The 20372-nt window shown below is 30.7% G+C and overlaps 5 protein-coding genes and 1 long non-coding RNA gene across 10 annotated transcripts in view; 4 read left to right on the top strand and 2 right to left on the bottom strand.

Annotated features, from left to right (window-relative positions):
* Nucleotides 1–61: 61 nt before the first annotated feature.
* LOC117230248 lies at nucleotides 62–1723 on the top strand. The gene is made up of 2 exons (XR_004492732.1): nucleotides 62–312; nucleotides 1110–1723. It is a non-coding gene; the product is annotated as an uncharacterized LOC117230248 (long non-coding RNA).
* A 1249-nt stretch (nucleotides 1724–2972) lies between these two features.
* Nucleotides 2973–8784, bottom strand: LOC117230243 (integrator complex subunit 6). Of its 3 annotated transcripts, none has more exons than XM_033487432.1 (9): nucleotides 8409–8784; nucleotides 8156–8233; nucleotides 6703–6942; nucleotides 6429–6609; nucleotides 5615–6339; nucleotides 5264–5536; nucleotides 4850–5183; nucleotides 4000–4743; nucleotides 2973–3890 (listed from the first exon to the last, which is right to left on the bottom strand). In XM_033487432.1, exons 1-9 carry the CDS (start codon nucleotides 8523–8525, stop codon nucleotides 3682–3684), a joined length of 2901 nt encoding a protein of 966 aa, XP_033343323.1. In that variant the 5' UTR covers nucleotides 8526–8784; the 3' UTR covers nucleotides 2973–3681. The 3 variants fall into 3 exon arrangements, with proteins under 3 accessions (XP_033343323.1, XP_033343324.1, XP_033343325.1); XM_033487433.1 differs by lacking the exon at nucleotides 8409–8784 and adding an exon at nucleotides 8314–8401; XM_033487434.1 differs by lacking the exon at nucleotides 8409–8784 and adding an exon at nucleotides 7450–7509.
* Nucleotides 8785–9315: 531 nt separating this feature from the next.
* LOC117230276 (deoxyribodipyrimidine photo-lyase-like) lies at nucleotides 9316–12252 on the top strand. Of its 3 annotated transcripts, XM_033487540.1 has the most exons (7): nucleotides 9316–9621; nucleotides 9799–10375; nucleotides 10442–10568; nucleotides 10643–10971; nucleotides 11043–11593; nucleotides 11659–11900; nucleotides 11974–12252. In XM_033487540.1, the coding sequence occupies exons 2-7, from the start codon at nucleotides 10301–10303 to the stop codon at nucleotides 12132–12134; spliced, it is 1485 nt and encodes a 494-aa protein (XP_033343431.1). In that variant the 5' UTR covers nucleotides 9316–9621; nucleotides 9799–10300; the 3' UTR covers nucleotides 12135–12252. The 3 variants fall into 3 exon arrangements, with proteins under 3 accessions (XP_033343431.1, XP_033343430.1, XP_033343432.1); XM_033487539.1 differs by having other exon boundaries at nucleotides 9316–10375; XM_033487541.1 differs by lacking the exon at nucleotides 9799–10375 and having other exon boundaries at nucleotides 9318–9621.
* LOC117230271 (pseudouridine-metabolizing bifunctional protein C1861.05) overlaps nucleotides 12157–20372 on the bottom strand; it is a 34022-nt gene continuing 25806 nt past the window's right edge. The window contains exons 6-9 of the mRNA XM_033487530.1: nucleotides 19802–20007; nucleotides 19016–19215; nucleotides 12652–12896; nucleotides 12157–12582 (exon numbers count right to left, since the gene is read on the bottom strand). Of these exons, the coding sequence (XP_033343421.1) occupies nucleotides 12280–12582; nucleotides 12652–12896; nucleotides 19016–19215; nucleotides 19802–20007 (954 nt within the window). The 3' untranslated portion in view covers nucleotides 12157–12279. The remainder of the gene's footprint in view (nucleotides 12583–12651; nucleotides 12897–19015; nucleotides 19216–19801; nucleotides 20008–20372) is intronic.
* Nucleotides 13132–14302, top strand: LOC117230287. The gene is made up of 2 exons (XM_033487568.1): nucleotides 13132–13451; nucleotides 13533–14302. Exons 1-2 carry the CDS (start codon nucleotides 13316–13318, stop codon nucleotides 14033–14035), a joined length of 639 nt encoding a protein of 212 aa, XP_033343459.1. The 5' UTR covers nucleotides 13132–13315; the 3' UTR covers nucleotides 14036–14302.
* LOC117230290 lies at nucleotides 15602–16457 on the top strand. Its single transcript, XM_033487570.1, has 2 exons — nucleotides 15602–15940; nucleotides 16040–16457. The coding sequence occupies exons 1-2, from the start codon at nucleotides 15664–15666 to the stop codon at nucleotides 16426–16428; spliced, it is 666 nt and encodes a 221-aa protein (XP_033343461.1). The 5' UTR covers nucleotides 15602–15663; the 3' UTR covers nucleotides 16429–16457.

The following is a 20372-nucleotide window of genomic DNA, read 5'->3' as shown; positions in this document are numbered from 1 at the left end:
CTTATCGATACTTCTCATTTCTTTAAATCATCAGTTATTAACAATAATTTTTCCATATTATTTATAAGAGTCTTTTATAAACTGAGTATTTCGTTTAAATATAGTATTTAGTTACTAATATTCTTCAATATCAATAAAATATATTGTGTGTAACGTTGCATTGTAGATTCAAATTTTGAAACTGAAGTAACGGATGTAATCCACATTTACTTTGATATTATTGATTGAAATTTTATTAATGCTGTTGATAAATACGTGTACATATATTTGTACATTTATACTTAATTAAAATTTCAAGAAGAAATACCAAAGGTTTGATAATAAAGTCAGTTTCATATGTTAGTTAATTTTATGGAAAATAAATGTTTGATGTATAAATATTAATATTACAATATTATATATACTTTCTGTTATAAATATAATCAAGCCAACAATAGATGTTTATTAACTTTTTGTCACAACTTTGTGTTACAATATTTCAATATCAATGTGTTATTTATTAAATGAAATTGTTTAACGTGAATGTATATTTATCTGCCGCTATAAACTTTCGATGACTGCGCAATAAATTTTTATTCTTAAATAATACTAAAAGAAGTTATGTAATGTCTCCATTTATAAAGTAAGATTGTTTATATAGATTGTGTATATAGATTATTTGACCAGTAATTGTTTACGTACAAGACACATTGACTTGATATAAATATCATCGGTATTATCGTCGAGCATAGATTTTTGGATTTTCTACTATTATTTTTATTATATAACTTTTATTTACATTCTGTATTTATATTAGAACAAATTTTAAAGCAAACTTGAAATAATATCAGTACGAAGTGTGGTAAACATAACCTATTCCAGTGTATATTAATCGTCTTTTTATTATTCAAGTACTTGATCATAAATTTTATGTGTAAATGAATAATTTTCGTAATTAATTTGAAACATTAGATGAAAATAACACACCATATAAAATGTTTTAATTATCTTTTAATTTATTTTTTAAGCTTATTTGCTATATTTCTCTTTTTAGATATAAACGTAAAAATGGAACAATCATTTCAATATAAGTTTTTTGATAGTAACCGTTAATATATGCTTATTTACAGTGGTATATGTACAATAACGCACATACTAATACATTAGATGCAAGGATAACCAACTGAATGTATTTTAAAGGAGACAATAAGAACACATATATAATATGGATATAATAAATTACAATTTGAATTGAACTTAGAAGTAAATTGAAGATATTTTGCTGATAAAATCATTATCTTAATTTAATGGACTGTAGGGCATAAAAAATTGTAAACACTAATATTTTTCTAGTCTTTTCCTTCAAAGTATATAATTTAGTCTTTTTTAATGTGCAAAAGTATTAAATTTATAATTTTTCATTTTTTAAAATGATTTTTACATATTTGAATTATAAAATTCACTTTCATGAAAAAAATTACAAACGAACACTTTTTTTATAAACTTATAAGATGCATTATCTTAATCAAAATAGTACAAAGTATTTTCCTACATTTTTGACATTTTTTATAACCATCTTCAATTAATCTGCTTGAATAAACATTAATACATTAAAAAGTACAATTTCTATAACAAAAATTTTGTAATTGTATTACTTATCCCATCATAGTTTTTCTTATCATCTATTAATTCATTATAGAATCGCACTTTGTGTTATATTCATTCAACTTTCTTATTAATTTCTCTTTGGAGCCAATAAGCGTCTAGCATCATTGTCTTCAAGACTCAGCTAAGCTCCATTATTATAAAATAATTTATTAAACATTTAACGGTTTCAATTAATAAATACTATTTGATATACAATTTCACTACTAAATTTACAAAGAGCAGAATATAATGTTCCTGTAAAAAAGTTCAGATTGATTATCTTACTTAAAAAATATTCCTTAAATATAAAAGGGCAATATATATGTCTATTATTATAATCTTTATATTAAAAAGCATTCAGAGAAAATCAAAGAATAAGCCCCTTTATATTTAAATTTGTTTAATGATACAGATGATATGTTGTAATTTATTAGTATGCCCCATAAAACTTTCTCCTATTTTTATGTGAATAATGACAATGAATGCAGTGCAGATGAAATTCCTTTAGTTCTAGTACACATATAATGCTCATGATTCAATTAATTGATTAATAGGTAAGATAATCTGCCTGATCATTTAATCCAGGACAATCCACTTAATATTTGGTCAAATCACTATTACTCCTTATAGATAGCAACAAGTGACTTTGACATTATTAATTATTTATATAAATCATTGCTATTACTGTATACCTTTTTTCAACCCACTTCTACTCAATGTAAAATAACGATTAAAGTAATAACAATAAAATTTATTTTAAATATACCTGGCTTTTCTTATTAAGAATTTTATTTTTACAGCCAGTTCAATAGTTTGTTATTTTTTAATAAGACATACATTTGAAACAAAATCGTTGAAGTGGATTAAAAATAAATACAATCGTTTTTACACTAATTTTCAATAGCATTAGGCACTGTCAACCCTTCATTGAAAATGTTTTAATAAATTCCATTTTTGAGAAAGCTAGAAAAATCAGAAAAGAAAGATTTGTTATGATCAAACAAGTTCTATTTTCAAAGTATTTTAATTTAGCAAATTACATGATAAAATAATATGCATCTTTTACTTACAAAATTTAAATTTTTACAACCTCTTTTTAAACAAAAGATATGTGTTAAATTTTTAATGTTGCATATTAAGCATCTTTCCAGTTTATAAAAATCAGACCCAAATAGTTTCATACTATTAATAATATACACAACTAAATTTACAAACCACTTTATATGTTAATGACCTTGAACCTGCATTTATACACTAGATCACAATATAGTACATGGTAAAATCTTAGAAAAAAAAAAATATATATAAAGAAAACTTAGTCAAAGAAAACATATAGTCATTTCTGTTTAAATTTATTATTAATTTTGGTCGTACAGTTGGTAAAATTGTACTACTCTAATACTGTTGTACTTTTTCAGGGCATTATATTTACATCAATTTATTTGAAAAACAGAAGAAGTTACAATTGTTAATTATTACCCAAAATGTGGAGTATCCCAAATGCCTGCATTTGAGACTTAAAATTTATATGAATTTTCTTTCTTTCTTCCTTTTTTTTTTTTTTTTAGATAAGAAGAAAGATATGATGGGAATAGCATACAGTAATTTTACTCTAATATCAAATCCAAAAACTAAAAAATTATTACAAATTGTATAATAAATTTATATCCAGAATGTTAAATAATGTTTATAAAGTTATTAAATTGTTGCTAAAAAGATTTTATTATCGCAACACAGATTTTCTGATCTTTCATACAGAACAAAACATATTTCTACCAACTGTACAGTAACAAAATAAAGAACAAGAGAAGTACTGAAATCATATCTCCTTGGTTGACGTACAGAATGCTATTTTGTTTCATTAGATTTAACAATTATTATCACTTCTCGCGCCTTGGCAACATACATCCTTAAACGCTAGTACGCTTATCGCTTTATAGATGTACGACTTGCTTTTATTGGGGTATTTTGTATCCCTCTTATACTTTCTGCATCTCATTCACTGAATTCGTACTTTTCGTTATCGAAATAATGCCCCGATTATGCAATGAATTCTTAACTTATTTTTGTGGCACCATTGTGATTCACCTTATGGTTTACAGTCCAGTTATCTTCTTGTAGATTTTTCAAATGATCTTCTAGTAATGATGCCAAATTACGTCTTTTAAATCGTAATGATTCTTTCACAATATCTCGCAAAAATGCAAGTCGTATATCTAGAGTCCCTTGAATTTGGTGTAAATGTGAAAATAGTGTTTCATAATCTGAAACAAGATTATAATTATTGGTATAAATTATTTTGTAGATTCCCTTCTTCATAGACTATAGATATACATAAAAAGATAATAGAAATACGTATCCATTTCAACTTACTTGTACCTCTTCTTCGCACTTCCTTATATACAAGTTCTCGAACGGACAAATTATGTCTTCTAATATCTTCCAATTCTTTTTTCGTCAAAACTTTGTCTTTTTCTACTTTGGACTCGCGTTTTTCTTCGATATGATTAGACAATCGTTCATCAACCGAATTTTCAACTCTCACACTATTTTCAACACAATCATTAAGAGGTAGATTGTTACACTCATTCTTAACATTTTCCGTTTTCTCGGTTTTCACTTCGCTCTTAGGTGTATCAACATTATTAACTACCGGTGTTAAAGTTGGTGGAACATCCATGTGATTGTTAGTATGTTCCACTGGAATTGGTTCGAAAACTGGTATTGTTGGCATTTCTGCAAGGCCATTTACTAATTTCTCCGGCGAATTAATACACGGCGCATTTGATACACTAGGTGTAGAATTTGTTATATTTGATGAAACTTGATTCGAGTCGGCAGTTGGGGTCACTTGATTTTTCGTATCGTCAACCCATGGTACTGGCGAACTCGGTGGAGTATTCGTAGGCGTATACGACGGTCTCCGTACGACTACATCTTTAGGAATTGGACCCGGTTTTCGTTTATTTGGCGGTGGTTTCGAAGCAGGCGACCCTCCTCCATCCGATGCAGGCAAGCTACGTTTAAGACCGCCCTTGGAAGTTGAAGATGTTGCACCAACCATATCAATATCCGCTTCGTCGACCATCATTCTTTTATCTATTTTGAATGGATTACCTGGAATTTAATCACAAGAAATTAGATACTCTTTTAACATAAATGTAAACTTGATATTTTTAAATTAAAATAACTAGATTAGTTATCAAATATTTTGAACTATTACCAAACATATGTTGTCTAACTGGAGCACTTTCTATTTCTCTCAATGGTGGAGTCATACGTTTCAAATATTCTTGATAATTTCCCATTTGTGCTAGGGGCATTGAGTGAACGTAATCATCATCAAGTAATTTTGTATGCAGCAACCCAGGTTGCAGGAAGTTGGCTCGCATTCTAACAACTTGATCTAACAAAGATTTTCGTGGAACGTCGAATGCGTTCCTATAACTATGCGCACCACGTTGTTGATTTCTAATTAATCCGACTACAAAACCACCAAATTCATTTAATTGATCCCTCAATCCGGTAAATTTATCTTGTAATAATGGATGTGATACCTGAAGATTAGATTAAAAAACAACATTAATTCTGTAAGAACACAAATATTTTTATATAGTAGATAATAACAAATATTTACCAAATCTTTTTTTAAAGGAGTTCTAGGAATAACCCTCACACCTTCTGTTACTGTTGTACTACCATTCACTAAATTTTTTGTCATATTGGCAGTAGCAAGTTGTTTGGAAAGAACTTCATTACATAGTCTATCAAATTCAATTTTAGCTTGATTTTTTAATCGTTTTAAATAATTTAAGACACTATAGGATAACGAATTATCCATATTATCAGGTATTAATGTTTGAGCTAATGGTGTAGGTGCACCCATTCTAGTTAAAGCTCTCCTGAGGGACTGTAATACAAAATTGCACTATTATTCAAATTTACTAATAAAGTAATTAAATATTCTGATAATCAATTGAAAACTTACTGCTGCATAATAAGTGGGCATTGTTCTCATGTAATTTTGAAATTGTGTTCGCCATTCATTCGTTGGTTTCAATCTATGCACTTTAAACAGTTCTTCCAACAAAGGCAAAAGTACTGGATAGTTGTAAGGCATGACAAACAAATTTACGCACGTTAAATTAGTGCTTGCTTTTAAATATCCAAATGGATGACCCACTTCACTTGATTTGTAAGAATTCGCCACAAAAACTTGCCAACATATTGTCGGTTGTTTTCTGGCTAATATGTACTGCGTCAACGGACTTGGTTCTAATTCATATTTATCAAATGGAAGATTTTCTATCACCATAGGCTCTTGACTGGTGCAAGTAAATTTTACATTCGGATGTGCCGATCTAGCCGGCAAAGAACTAGCACTCAGATCAGGCCAGAAACTTTCAGGTATCGGCCAGAATCCAACCGCGAAACCTTTCTGAGCAGATCTTGGGACATAAATCAGTCTTCTACAAGAATGCCATGCTGTGTTTCCTGGTACCGTTGGATTAGGAAGATACGTCCGTGCTCCATTCGTTGTATTATTTTCATCCTCATTTTCATCGTCGTCTGCATGTTGTGTTTCGTTATTTAAAGATGGAGGATCTGGTCCAATTTTTTCGAAATTTATTACCACACCAGACTGAACCTTCTGTACCAAAGAGTCTATACATTGCATCATCATTCTAAAAGATGTTATACAATATGAACGACCTACAATGAGTAATAGATTTTTTATATCAGTATTTTTATGAGCAGCAATAAAATAAATTATCTTATGAAAATATTTTTCTTTTCCTTACCTCCGGTAACTTCACACATAGCATCTATAGGAGATGAATCACTTGCCACTAAACCTGTATCTCTTTCGACAGCCGGAGTTCCAGATAAACGAAGTACCAAAGAAAATAATCTTTGATCCCATCTAAATGGCTCCTTGGTTAGTTCAGATCCGGGTATAGGAGAGTGCATTGGTAGTGTAAACTGTAATAATCATTTTTTGTTTTTCAATTATCTTTTCCATAAAAAAGGAAAAAGATGGTATTTCTACTTTTTAAATACAATTAAGAAACTTACATCTTGATTAACTCCACTATTAGTCGTATATTTTCCTCCATCTGTAATCACAACAATTACTGATGGTTCCAAATAAAAGGGACATCTTCCCTGTCCATATGTATCTATGCCAGTTTGCATACGATTTATGTTCAAGACATCTAAAGCATGTTTCAAAGCAGCACCTAGTGTTGTTAGCCCAACGCATTGTAAATTTTTAAGCTCGTTCATAAAAGTTGCTAAATTTTCCTTCCATCCAGCCTAGAAGAAAAGAGTATTTGTTTAGTTATATATCAAAACCAAGAGAAAACAATTTCTTCTTCAACGTAATATAATAATATAAAAAATCATATATGTTCTTATTGAAATGTCTTCCATATTGGAAGAATCTTGATCTTTAGTTTTCAATTTATTTCTAAAACAAAAATAATGACAAAGCTAATGATTCAAGAAAGATACAAAATTGTAACTTATTACAAGGTTTGGAGTTCTGTCACTAAAGTTTAGCAACAATGGAGGAGAAGAAAATTATTCTGCAATAATGAGAACCTCCATGTAACATTAAATATGCAGACAATAAAGAATAGCCATAAAAAATTTACAATGTTCATTGTCAATCACATTGGTGATTTTTTAAATTCATCATTGTATCAACAATATTTACATTAACTTCTATCCAATGCATGATAATTCTTTATTGTCTCAGGATCCACTGTCATATGGAAAACTTATTTTACTTCTCTACCATTACTAAACTGGTGACAGTACCTTAATCCTTATAACAACTTTCAACCTTGGGCCATTCTTAATTGATCATCATGTTCAATTCTGAAAAAAAAGACCTACTTCAACTTATAAATAAATTTTATAAACACAAAATTGAATAGGATGGAATGAAATCAAAATTTTGTTATAAAATTAAAAGAAAATTTTTGTTGAAGAGAGATTAACAAAGCATAGATTCTAAAATTTAAAAAGGAAAGCACATGTGAGTTTGTCTTATCAACGAAATTGTGTATATCAATTTCGTAAATTTGGCGCGCACGTAACCATAAAGAAAGAAACCCTCGTGGGCAGGCCCCCACTCGCGTATTACTACCCACAATGCTGCTCTTCCGTAACCGAGGACAGAAGATACGGCAAGTGCACGCTGCACTTTGCTGCCTTCTTGCTGACTATCAATTATTCAGCAATCGAAGGGGACCAATAACATGGCAATTCTGCATGAATGCATCGATTGGTCATATAAGACAACGAATCATGGATGCATTTGAAAAGAAAAACAGAAAAGATATTTGAGAGAAAAGATATAATTGAAAGTTTTATGCATGAGACACTATACATGGTAGTTAGCTAGCGTATGTGTGCGTGTAAGAAAGAGATGCAATGATCTTAGGAACAAGAAAAAGGGAAAAGGATAAAAAGTGTGAAAGATACGAATGTAAAAGCAAGTGTAATACGAAGAAAAACATACCTTGATATTCTGGGGCGGATCTTCGAAGGTCAGGAGCATGTAACGATCTCCACGACTCTCTGGTGATCTTTGTCTTACCTACGGAAAAAAAAAAAAAGGATTAAATGATTAAAAATTACGAGTTGCAGGAAAGTAAAAGGCAGGGAGTCCGTTATTACACGTTGCTCTTTTTGACAATGGCACACGAGCTAATGATTGGGCACAGCAATCACAATTGAATCTCCCGGCCGGGAAAGCTGTCTGACTAGCGTACCTTCACGAAAGTCTCCACGGCGCTCTTGGCTACATCCAAAAGCGTGGGTCGCCCGCCCAAATATGCCCTCTGATTCATGGAGGCCGACGTGTCGATCAAAAAGACTATTATGGTCATCTTCGCGAGGCGAACCCGCTCGTTCTCGAGGTCGTAACTGCGGCCCGAGACCTCCCGTAGTCAGAACTAGCTAGCTAACAGCCCTACGACGGCGTGGCGCATAGCTGCTTCGACCATTGAACGCTCCCGAATACGCTCTCCGAAAAACTTCTTTTATCGTAACGGCGCCCGCTTCGTTCTTACTCTTTTTCGATCTCTCTCTTTCTTTTCTTTTTACTTCTCTTTCCCTCTTTTCCTATATATATGTATGTATGTATGTATGTATGTATGTATGTATGTATGTATGTATGTATGTATGTATGTATGTATGTATGTATGTATGTGTATACGTGTATGTATAGTATATATATATTAATATGTATATATATGTACGTATTTTCCCCTCTCTCTATACCGAACCGAATATCTACTGCTACGTCGCGCGCCTCTGGTGCTCGAATGTGCCTGGTGAATAGCGGCACACGGGACAGCAGCTGAAACGCAGCCACGAGATCGCGAGTCGGACAAGTCCGTCTGCCAGTCTGTCCGCTCGTTCCTTCGTCTGTCCCTCTCTTCGTTTCCTATTCTCTCCTTCCTTTATCTTTCTCTTTCTCGCTCTCACGATATCCTTTGTCTTTTCACGTATAGTTTCTATCGTTCTCAGTCCTTCATCTCCTTCCTTACTACCGATGTATATACGACTGTCTTTCTCTTTACCTACTGTTCTTTCTTACTCTTTCAATTTAACGAGAACAAAACTTAGCCTTCTCTTTCTATGTTTCATTCGTCTCTGTTGACGGTAGCTTTATCTTGCTCGTGATTACACTGCGTCGCAAACCACGTGACTTCGTGGAATTTATTTCTATTGGCTGTTCTCCCTCCAAGTAAACTTTCATCTCTATCACTGTATGTATAAAACGCATCGTGTTTCGACATTGTATAAGTGCGTATCGAAACGCTGTTTACTTCTATCGAATAAAATAGTTGTTACATACTACTTCTACACATTTTATACGTTCTACGATCACACAGTGTGTCGTAAAGTTGGGTTTGTTTCAACTTGTCCAAATGAATAGATACATGTATGCAAGAAGAAACATAATGTTACAATTAATAGGTAACCTATTTATTCTATCTTGTTAGGAAGATTTTGCGTTGCTTTGATTGCATATTTCTTTTTTATCTTTCTTATCTTTTCATTATAATCGTGTAATAGTATATAATGGAATGTGTGTTGTGTAATGTATGTAACCCAACATATTTTGATTTATTCTGTTTCAATGATATCAAGCAGTCAGCGAAGAAACAAACAATGCGTAAGGAATTTGCTGTATATGTTACAACGAATTAAAATAAATTGCTTTGAATCATATATATTATTGAATAATTTTTTACCCATCCATTTTTACGTTTTCTTTCATTTTAATGGTGCACTGTGTCCTCCAGTTATCTTTCATTTTTCTATTTTTACCTATTTGAAGTCTATTAAAAATTATATGAACATAATAAAACAGCTGATTCAAGGGAATAACCAATCAGAAAATAAGTAACAGTACGGACTCTAATATGGCGGGTTTCTAACTCTAAGTTAGTAGCGTTTTAGCTAGGTTAAATGATTTAGATAAATTGTTCTATATTTCATATATTCTAGGCTGTAAGATATATGTATTGCGTAATATGATTTAATATTCTATAGTCGTAAGTTGTTAAGTTCAAAAGTTGTAAGAATCGTACAAAGTATTATATGTATAGATATTTCAGTATTATTTAGTATAAATAAAATTGTACACAAAAATATGGATGAGCTAAATCCATCTAAGCGCAAAAAAGTTGTTAATCTTCTAAAAAAATTTGAAGAGAATAGAAAAAATGTAAGATGATTCTTTTTTAAGAAAATTAGCAAAATATACTTCTTTGAATATTTTGTTATTTTTTAGGTATCTGAATCTATTATGACATTTAATTTTAATAAACAACGTATTAAACATTTAAGCGAATTAAATGATGTTAAAGAAAACTGTAAGGGTATCTTGTATTGGATGTTTCGTGATATTAGGACACAAGGTATATATTTAATACATAGTTCTACATAGTTCTTTCATTATTATTAGTTTATTAATAAGATTTAACATTTTTAGACAATTGGGCTCTGCTCTTTGCTCAGAAAATTGCTGTGAAAAGAAATGTACCCCTCCATATATGTTTTTGCATAATGCCAAGTTTCCTAAATGCTTCTATGAGATATTACAAATTTCTTTTAAAAGGATTAATGGAGATTGAAGAAGAATGCAAACAACTGAATCTAAACTTTCATCTTTTACATGGTGAACCAAATGAGAGTATTCTTAAATTTGTAAAAACATATAACATGGGGGCTGTGATCGTTGATTTTTATCCACTGAAGTTACCTATGTTATGGATCGATAACGTACAAAAGAATCTTCCAGAAGATGTCCCTATTTATCAAGTAAATACGATTTTAATTGATGATGTAATTTACAGATAATCATTTGATATGTTAATATACATCTTTCAAAGATAGATGCTCATAATATTGTGCCTTGCTGGTATGCATCATCAAAACAGGAGTTTGCTGCTAAAACCATCAGAAATAAAATAAATACAAAATTACAGGAATTTTTAACAGAATTTCCTCCTGTTATTAAGCACCCATATTTAACAAAAGAAAAATTTGAAAACAACAATTGGGATATAACTTTGCAAGATGTAGAAGCAAGTAAGCCAACAACTGAAATTACATGGGCTAAACCAGGATATAGAAATGGTATTAAGGAACTTGAAAATTTTATACAGAATCACTTACAAAAATATGGAGATGAACGTAATAATCCTTTGTCAAATGCCATCAGTAATTTATCACCTTGGTTTCATTTTGGTATGATCTCAGTACAACGTTGTATTTTGGAAATACAAGAATATAAAGGATTGTATAAAAAATCAGTTGAATCCTTCATGGAGGAGGCTATTATTAGAAGAGAACTTAGTGATAATTTTTGTTTCTATAATGAAAAGTACGATCTTGTTGAAGGTGCCTATCCTTGGGCTATAAAAACACTAAATAAACATCGGTAATTTATATTATTTATTGCAAGTTGTGTACATTGGATTATTGTTAACATTTTATTACATTTAGGAAGGATACAAGAAAATATGTATATTCTTTAAGTCAGTTGGAAAATTCTAAAACACATGATGACTTATGGAATGCATGTCAAAATCAAATGATAATAACAGGAAAAATGCATGGATTCTTAAGAATGTATTGGGCAAAGAAATTATTAGAATGGAGTGAAACACCTGAGATTGCTTTAGAATGGGCCAATTATTTAAATAATAAGTACAGTATCGATGGTTGTGATCCGAATGGTTATGTAGGTCAGTTCTCTATCTGTCCTTCTGTGATGTATTTTATTATTACACAATATGTATATTTTATTTGTGCTTCTAGGTTGCATGTGGTCTATCTGTGGTGTCCATGATCATGGTTGGCCAGAAAGAGATATATTTGGGAAAATAAGATATATGAATTATAATGGATGTAAACGAAAATTTAATGTTGCCGAATTTGTTATGAAATGGGGAAAGAAGAAAGCTAATGAACTTATATAAAAGCATAGCCACTAATTATAATTATAGTTATTAATTATTTATTAAAATCTATCCGTCCACATTTAATCTCTATCTTATAAAAATATATATTATATATAATTAAAGTATTTTATACCAATATATAATTTCCAATGGTTAATATTTATCAATGTTGTGCATCATTGCATAATAATGAAAGTGAAGTGGGGACTGCATCTAATGAAGTTAAAGAAAGTGCAGCAGCCTTTAGAGCTAAGGAAAGACAGCTGGTTTCATCTAAATTTTTATGAATTCCATAAATTATTCCAGCAGTAAGACAGTCACCACAACCACTCACATTGTATGTTTCTTTTGGATCATCAGAAATAAAAGATAAGGGGGGATATAGGCGAGAAGTGACCATAGTATGAGCAACCAATTTTCCTCCTTTATCATAAAAGGGATCATTTCCAAGGGCTTTACGAACGACCTATAAAAAATAATTATTAAATTCTATATTTATATTTTCTTAGATTTGTTCCAATTATTAAATATTTACCAATACTCCTTGTGATCCTAATGTACTTATAACTACTGGGATAAATTCAGCTACTTGCTCTGCAATTGTTTTTACTTCTTCTAAGTCTATAGGTAATTTGTTGTCAGGTACCGATATGCCAAGATATTTCCCAATAGCTGATAGTTCATTCCTATTTGGTGATATAAAATGCAAAACATTTTGCCATTGCGATTTTGCTTTAAATACTTTAGTTGCCTTGTTCACATCCGTGGGTTCATACCAAACTAAAAAATAAATGTCATGTTTGATTTTAATACATCATAGTTCAATTTACAAATGTAATTATTTTTTAAATTTTATATTAAACATATTTTTTTTATCTTAATACACTGGATGTAATTTTTATATACTAATTGTTTGGTTTTAAGATGCTATTTAAATAATGGCGCTAAGACTAAATGCATTCCTCGCAATATGGAGCGCTGCTAGAGCGCTAAAAATTCTTCATGTGAATGGACATCTATTAATCATTTGTTTCATCGTCTCATAGACGCATACCGCATACACAACGCAAAACATAACGCATAGTGTATGTGTCACATTACCACATTCCGACTTAAAACCTAAAACTGCTTAAAAGCAAATCTGAAAACCACGTAAAATAAGTCAAACTTAAAAAATATTTACAAAATAAAGCAATAGAATGAGTAAAACTCTAAACGGTAAAGCTGCTGTTATATGCACAGCACTTGCATTTCTTTCAATCATCATTGCATTCACCACACCCAACTGGCTTGAAACCGATGGAAAATTGGAAAATCCAAAATTTGTCAAAATCGGTAATTTGATTTACATATTTGACATATTAGTAAGAAAAATACTATTTAAATACTATATTGCCTTATAAAATGTTATTATAGGTTTATGGCAGGTATGCTTTCAAGGATTTGGAGATCCGCATCATTTGTATGACACTAAATTTTATGGTTGTTGGTGGGTGTTTGAAGAAGAATATTACATAATACATGATATACTCCTGCCAGATTTTTTTGTTGCAACACAATTCTTTTTTACATTATGTCTGACTTTATTATTAATAGGAGGTTTCTTAAATGTATTATATACATGTTGCTCACAACATCATGATAAATATCAGTTGCTTCTATGGACAACTGGTGGAAATTTGGTACTAGGTGGAATGTGTGGTATTATTGCTGTTATAATATTTGGTGCACGAGGCGATGGTAGAGACTGGATGCCCAATTGGGAGCATAATAACATCAGCTGGTCTTATGCATTAGCTGTTATTGGTAGTTTTACTTTGGTTATAGCAGGTACATTGTTTTTGATTGAAGGCCGTAGGCACAGAAAGAAACAAGAAAGAATATTACGGGAAGAACAAAAAACACATACAACCATTTAAAGTTATAAATGCAATAATTTTTTATATACTTTTGAGGGAAGTTGGAGGTAATAATATAAAAAAAATATTTTATACGTCTTTGTAATAAAATGTTACATAAATATGCTGTATTTATTGTTTTGTAAAATAATTTGTATGTTAACTTTGTTAACGAATCCGTCCATAGAAGAGATTTTAGATATAAGTGGCCTTAATTATGCAAGTGAAGTGAAATGTTAGAGAATTATATGAAGAATGAAGTTGAATAAAGTAATTTGTTCGAAATCATATCTCCTCTTCTTCGCATTTATGTTAATTTTTCTGTCATATTTGCCTTTTTGACAAATAAATATATGCATAAGTTGCGGATTAAAGCAAAATAATTAGGTTGCAAAGGGTAAATATGGTCAAACTCTGACCCATTTTATTATCGGGGGAAATAATTCAACGTGAGTTACGACTAAGATTGCGTGCACGAAGATCGACGTCAGGTGTAAGTTGTTGACCTAGTTTAGCTCCTATTTTAATCAGCAACTTCTACAATTTCACGTACTATATCGATCACACCTGGAAAAGGTGTTACTATTGGTTCCGTATCATTCTTCGATATTTAACAATATTTACGGAAACGTAAAATTATTAATAAAATGACACGTATAATGAATAGTAAATTTCAATTTCATCATGAATATTTTTTTGCGATATTGTTTTAATTTTAATGACATTAAGTAATGGGAATTGCATCTCGGTGAATCATACATAAACTGAATAGTAGAATAAGTCATATCGATTCCAAGAATTTTAATTGAAGTTTATGGATATGAATTAAACAAATTCTTTTTTATAAAATACAAAACAACAATTCGTTAGAAATCTTTTTTATCATTTTTCGGAGCTATCTCTTTAAACTTAATAGTTTACATTGATTTCGTAAATTTTTATTATTAAAAACTTTAATAGCCGAGAAAATTGACCTAAATAAGAAGAAATACATTTTAGTATTTCCGTTTCATTTACTATTTAAGATTTCGCGATGTAGAAATATGTAATTCAGTTGAAACGTCAATGACGTAATGTCGTTACTACAATAGAAATTTATAAAAAATTCTCATACTAGCAGCGTCTCCCATTTTAAGTCTTTGTTTATCATTCTATAGCATTTACAGCACCTTTCATTAAGTATTTGAATAATATAAAGATTTTTTAACTTTAACATTATTAGATATCACGCAAAATTTTTAATGTGCTTTTTAGCAATTTTTAGCAGTTTTTAACAGTTTAACAGTATTTATCATTTAAATGTATGAATGTTAATAAATGACTATTATATCGCCTATGTTTTGTAACTGATAACAGAAAAAAGATATTTCATTAAAATTTCTTTTTTAAATATAGTTGACATATTTAAATAATATTTTAATTAGGCATTGAGAACCCTTTCCTTGTCATAACTGCTAGTTTGTACTCGTGGGATACTCACGATTTTACAAGGTTAGGTTGGATGGTATGGTAAGCTACATGGTCATCACACAACATAACGTGTTTGGGTGTGGTTAATGCCGTGGGATCTTTACTAGATCAGTAGATTTGAATTGTTTGTCGTACGCGTTGTTTTACATCGTGATCATTCACGAAACAATTTTTTCACAATGAAGAAAAGAAGCTTTTCCGGCAATGTGGGTGTTGGTGTCTTTATCGCTGCTTTCGTGTGTGTTTGCGTTGCATTTGGTACACCAGCATGGTTAGTGAGTGATTATCGTATCACTGGCGCAAAACTCGACAAATTAGGCTTGTGGACGCATTGCTTTAGATCACTTCCAAATCCTCAAGAAATGGATGCACCCAGACGCTTTTTCGTTGGTTGTAGATGGGTTTATGATCCCTTCACTGCAGGTTATTCTGACATTCGAGGCTTTCTACTACCTCGTAAGTTTCTTTTTAGCTTAATCATTCCCATTAATACTTATAAATTTATCAAAGTAACATGTTGTCATTGTATCACTAATCTTAATTTCTTTGTTACAGCATTTATGATAGCAACACAGTTTTTCTTTACTCTATGCTTCCTGTTGAGTATGGTATCATTTGTATTGATATTATTGTTCACTCTATGTTGTGATCCAGAACAGAAACGTTATGTACAACTTATTATGACAATTGGAAGTTTACTGTTTGTTGGTGGAATAAGTGGTGGACTAGCAGTAATTATATTTGCTTGCCTTGGAAATACTGATGGCTGGATGCCTGGACATGCAAACAATTTCTTTGGTTGGTCCTTTATAATAGCAGCTGTGGGTAGTATGTGGACAATTATAGCAGGAGTTCTTCTCCTCGTTGAAGCAAATGTTCAACGTAAAAAACGAGAGTATTTAAAAGAATCTCAAACAAGATTCCAGCTTGAATCTCGTACATGAGTCAGAGTATTATTATTACATGAGACTTGCACAACAATTTAGTGCTAAAATTTTGTAATGTCATTCCATCCATATATTAGCTAGTTTTTAATAATAGTATAATGTAAGATATGTTTTCTATTATTCTAGTACAAAGTATGTTATAAAACAAGATTTGTATTTTTGTTTTATATATACAAGTTTTATATATACAAGATATGTATAAATTGTATTAAGTAGGAATGAGAAGGGAACCTTTGTATTTTTATTGTTGTTTTACTTGTTTATTAACTTTTTGGAAATTAAATTATACTGAAAGTAAAAGTTAATGGAAATATATCTAAAGTTAATTATTTTAGCAAAGGAAGAGTAATCTCAATTGTATCCAATAGAAAAATTTCTTTTTTCTTGAATTATAAGAAGTTGTTATGGAAAGTTGTATAAGTTTTACAATGTAAACATTTACTGCCAATGGTCAATTTATATGTACAAGATTTGTAAAGACTAGTGTAATTTACACATATGAAAATACTAACATAATTATATGAATTAATTTAATTATTCGTCCTTGACTGTAAATTATAAAAAAATTGTTTTTAACTAGGCACAATGCATCGTTTTTGTAATATATCTTTACTTCAATAAAGATAAGATTAAATGTTGAAAATAGTTATTATTTATATATTATTTTGTTTTTGTTTGAGAACCACTGATCTGACTATAGAAAGTAGAAAATTTGCAGGATGTCAACTAAAACTAAGGTACATTACTGGTAGTGAAACGAATGTGGTGTAGCAAGTTTACGATAAATAGAATATTTTAAGGCTTAAAGAAAGAAGCAAAATAATAATAATGTCTGTTGATGAACAAGAATATTATCGCGCTTTAAGTAAGCAATATCATTTCGTAGACTTGCAGTGAGTGAAAAACATTCATAACCTCTATTAATTGTTTATTATGTATTTTTTCGCTATGTTTATAGATATCTTCTGATTGTTAAATTAATTTCATTTCAGTCCCTACTGGATTTAAATTAAAAAAGAGAGATTTTCACTAATTTTAAATATATGTAATTCTAGGAATATTGTTTTGAACAGCTTATTAGATACTCATATTCTTAACTTCGCAAAAAATCAAAAAACAATTTGTTGGGTGTCACCACATTTTTTTCAAAGAATATTATGTAATTAGAAAATGATTATTGCCAGTGACTGATGGTTGTGCAAACATTTGTCACATCTGTTTTTTTACTCTTATTCTTTGCACAAGTTGTGATTGTATTGATCTTAGTCCATTGGCCTTTGAAATTTGTAATGAATTGTGAATGGATGCTTTTAGCTACTGCTTTCGTGTGTTGTGTCACAGTAGGTAAGTAGAAGTTTTCAACAATATATCAGTTAAATAAGCAAAGCACGTTTATGACCTTCAAATAATTTTTAAATTTCAGGTACTCTATTGTTTTTAGCAGTATCAATATTTGGAGAGCAATATTGGCATACAGACTGACTAATATAATCAAACCATAGCTATTTGTTATGGTCATATGGTTTGGCAGTTATTTCATTCATGTCTTTCTGATTAGCTTTATGTTAACCGTTTGAGTGCCAAGTGGCGCTATTGCGTTTCTTATATCCTGTGTTAAAAAATCCCAGTGCTCTAGGTTGTGAAACCGATAATAACAGTATGCTCATTTTCAGTCTAACATTTGGATGCAAATATTATTGAAATTTACATAAATGCCATAAAATATCTAAATAATATTTTTATATGATTTAAATCCATTGATGTCAGTACTTATGCTCAAAAGGATATCAGAATAACATTAAACTGAAAGAAATAAGACTTATCGTATATAAACATAAAGCAGCGCAATCGCGCTCCTTGGCAGTTTTAGACGAGGAATAGAACAAGCGCTATCACGCCGCCTGTCATTTTTGGACATGGAATGAAAGAAGCGCTATCGTGCCGCAATTTTTTATTGGGAAACAGCAAAGACTAGTGGCACTCAAATGGTTAAACTTAGTAATGCAAATGTAGTACATAAAGCAAAATTTGTATTAATTTTATAGATTTATATGAAATAGTTATTATATACTGGGAGGATATATAGTATTCAAAGAAGATTTATTTCAAATCGATTTATAACTATTTTTGGATTAATTAGAAGTGAAAACTTATAAAACTGCTTTTAAAGTCATTTTTTTATGACATTGCCCTGCAATTGAGTGCGTGTTCTCAGCGACAGTATTAACTTCGCATATTTTTTTATAAAAACCTGTATTTTTAGATAAAAAAAACTGTTCTCACATTTTTAGACTATTGTTTTATATATACATATAAATATATATTTAAGTCTAGAATATTTTAGAAGTTATAAATGTTATTTTAGAAGTTATAAAATAATTACGATAAAAATTATCGAAATTGAAAAATCATAAAAATGTACATATCTTTCTAATTACTTTTTATTGCAAAGTTTTACATAGTAAACGTTAATCAGATTTTATATCATATACCTTGAAAGTACAATCAATATCTTATGAGATTAATGAAAAAAAAAAGAAAAAAAAACTGAAATGAAGTAAAAGCTTATAAAAGTATCACCTACCTGGAATTTTTGAGCACGTTGCAAGATCCAATACGTATCGAATCGTATCTAGAGGTAGATTACCGTCAAGAACGATGAAACTCGAATTCTCCACGTACGATTGGTATTTCTTCACCAAAAGCGGGCTGATACTAGAGAACACTTCCATCTCGCCGACTGCGAACCGACATTCGCCTTTGTAATCGATGATCACGGTACATCTTAAAAATCAAACACAAATACATATTTAAGAAGATAAATAAAAGACCTGTGAACAAAATATTCAAATGTACATATGTACATGTAACGCAAAAGGAAAAGATGTCTCTTTCAACGTGTGAAAGAACGAATTCGAAGATGGCAAAAGAAAAACTATTGGAAATCGGGGACAAGTGGTCTCGAGTGGTATTTACGGGGTCAATGGTTATTCCGATCAGCAATTCGCTACAGAAACCAATAACCATTAATACCAATGATGAGCTTTTACTGTCTTCGGATTCAGTATTGCACAAGAAGTATCTTATACCTCTGTTCTTTTAAATCATAATAGCGGACCTTGAACTTGATAAACGTACTCGAGTGTTCTTTTAAAAAAAATCTATAATTATTTAATCTAATACAATTTAGGGACGAAAACAAAGAGAGAAAAGAAATTATGAAAAAGAAATATTGAGTTCTCTGATTTCGTGTGAGTTAATCGATAAGAGAGAAAGAAAAAACTTATAATTGTCGAGATAATTTAGTATTAGACATAGAAGTCGATGATCTAGCATTTGCGGAAAATTGGCGGGGAAAAGCAACGCGTACCTAGCCGTGTTCATATTTGACAACTGCTCCACAGTCTGGGCACCATCTCCTAGACTTTTAATTATAGCTTTCCCAGGCTGGTCGTTACCAACGACGGATATTAACCGTGTAGCGTTCAGACCAAGGTTGATCAAGGCGTTGGCGATATTTCGTCCGACCCCGCCACAATTTTCTCGGCTTCTACCGGCATGCGTTCTACCATCGTCCTGAAAGAATACGTCGATTATTGATCCGGAATATGGAAAAGATGCGCCGCCTCTAATCGCGCGTCGAATACTACAGAGCTCGATTGATCGATCGTCTTTGAATTCTACGTGATAGCGGTAAGCGATCAGAAATTAAACTTCTTTTCCGTTATTTTTCTTTCATTTCTTCTAAAAATTAATTCTTCTAACGGAAACAGACCAAAAGTCTTTCTTTACAAAATAATATATACGTATAAAAAATAGTATTTAATTACGGAAAAAAACAGAAACGGTAGAAAAGAATGATTGAAAATGGGTACGCAACTGAGTTGTAAATGAATTATCTTCAAGAATGCATAACTGGAATAATAACAAATATCTTGTTT

This window comes from Bombus vosnesenskii, unplaced genomic scaffold (assembly GCF_011952255.1).
Source record: "Bombus vosnesenskii isolate JDL3184/JDL3185 unplaced genomic scaffold, Bvos_JDL3184-5_v1.1 scf7180000013266, whole genome shotgun sequence".
NCBI lineage: Eukaryota > Metazoa > Arthropoda > Insecta > Hymenoptera > Apidae > Bombus > Bombus vosnesenskii.
This window is presented reverse-complemented; position numbering and strand designations above follow the sequence as displayed.

Excerpts from the sequence above, each read along its gene's own strand:
- LOC117230243 (XM_033487432.1), bottom strand. The coding sequence starts at position 8,525 with ATGACCATAATAGTCTTTTTGATCGACACGTCGGCCTCCATGAATCAG. Across the intron at positions 6,610-6,702 it reads ATAGTGGAGTTAATCAAGAT|TTTACACTACCAATGCACTC; the intron begins GTAAGTTTCTTA and ends TGATTATTACAG. Across the intron at positions 6,340-6,428 it reads TATGTGTGAAGTTACCGGAG|GTCGTTCATATTGTATAACA; the intron begins GTAAGGAAAAGA and ends TACTCATTGTAG.
- LOC117230276 (XM_033487540.1), top strand. The coding sequence starts at position 10,301 with ATGGATGAGCTAAATCCATCTAAGCGCAAAAAAGTTGTTAATCTTCTA. Across the intron at positions 10,972-11,042 it reads AAGATGTCCCTATTTATCAA|ATAGATGCTCATAATATTGT; the intron begins GTAAATACGATT and ends CATCTTTCAAAG. Across the intron at positions 11,901-11,973 it reads TGATCCGAATGGTTATGTAG|GTTGCATGTGGTCTATCTGT; the intron begins GTCAGTTCTCTA and ends TTGTGCTTCTAG.
- LOC117230287 (XM_033487568.1), top strand. The coding sequence starts at position 13,316 with ATGAGTAAAACTCTAAACGGTAAAGCTGCTGTTATATGCACAGCACTT. Across the intron at positions 13,452-13,532 it reads TCCAAAATTTGTCAAAATCG|GTTTATGGCAGGTATGCTTT; the intron begins GTAATTTGATTT and ends ATGTTATTATAG.
- LOC117230290 (XM_033487570.1), top strand. The coding sequence starts at position 15,664 with ATGAAGAAAAGAAGCTTTTCCGGCAATGTGGGTGTTGGTGTCTTTATC. Across the intron at positions 15,941-16,039 it reads TCGAGGCTTTCTACTACCTC|CATTTATGATAGCAACACAG; the intron begins GTAAGTTTCTTT and ends TCTTTGTTACAG.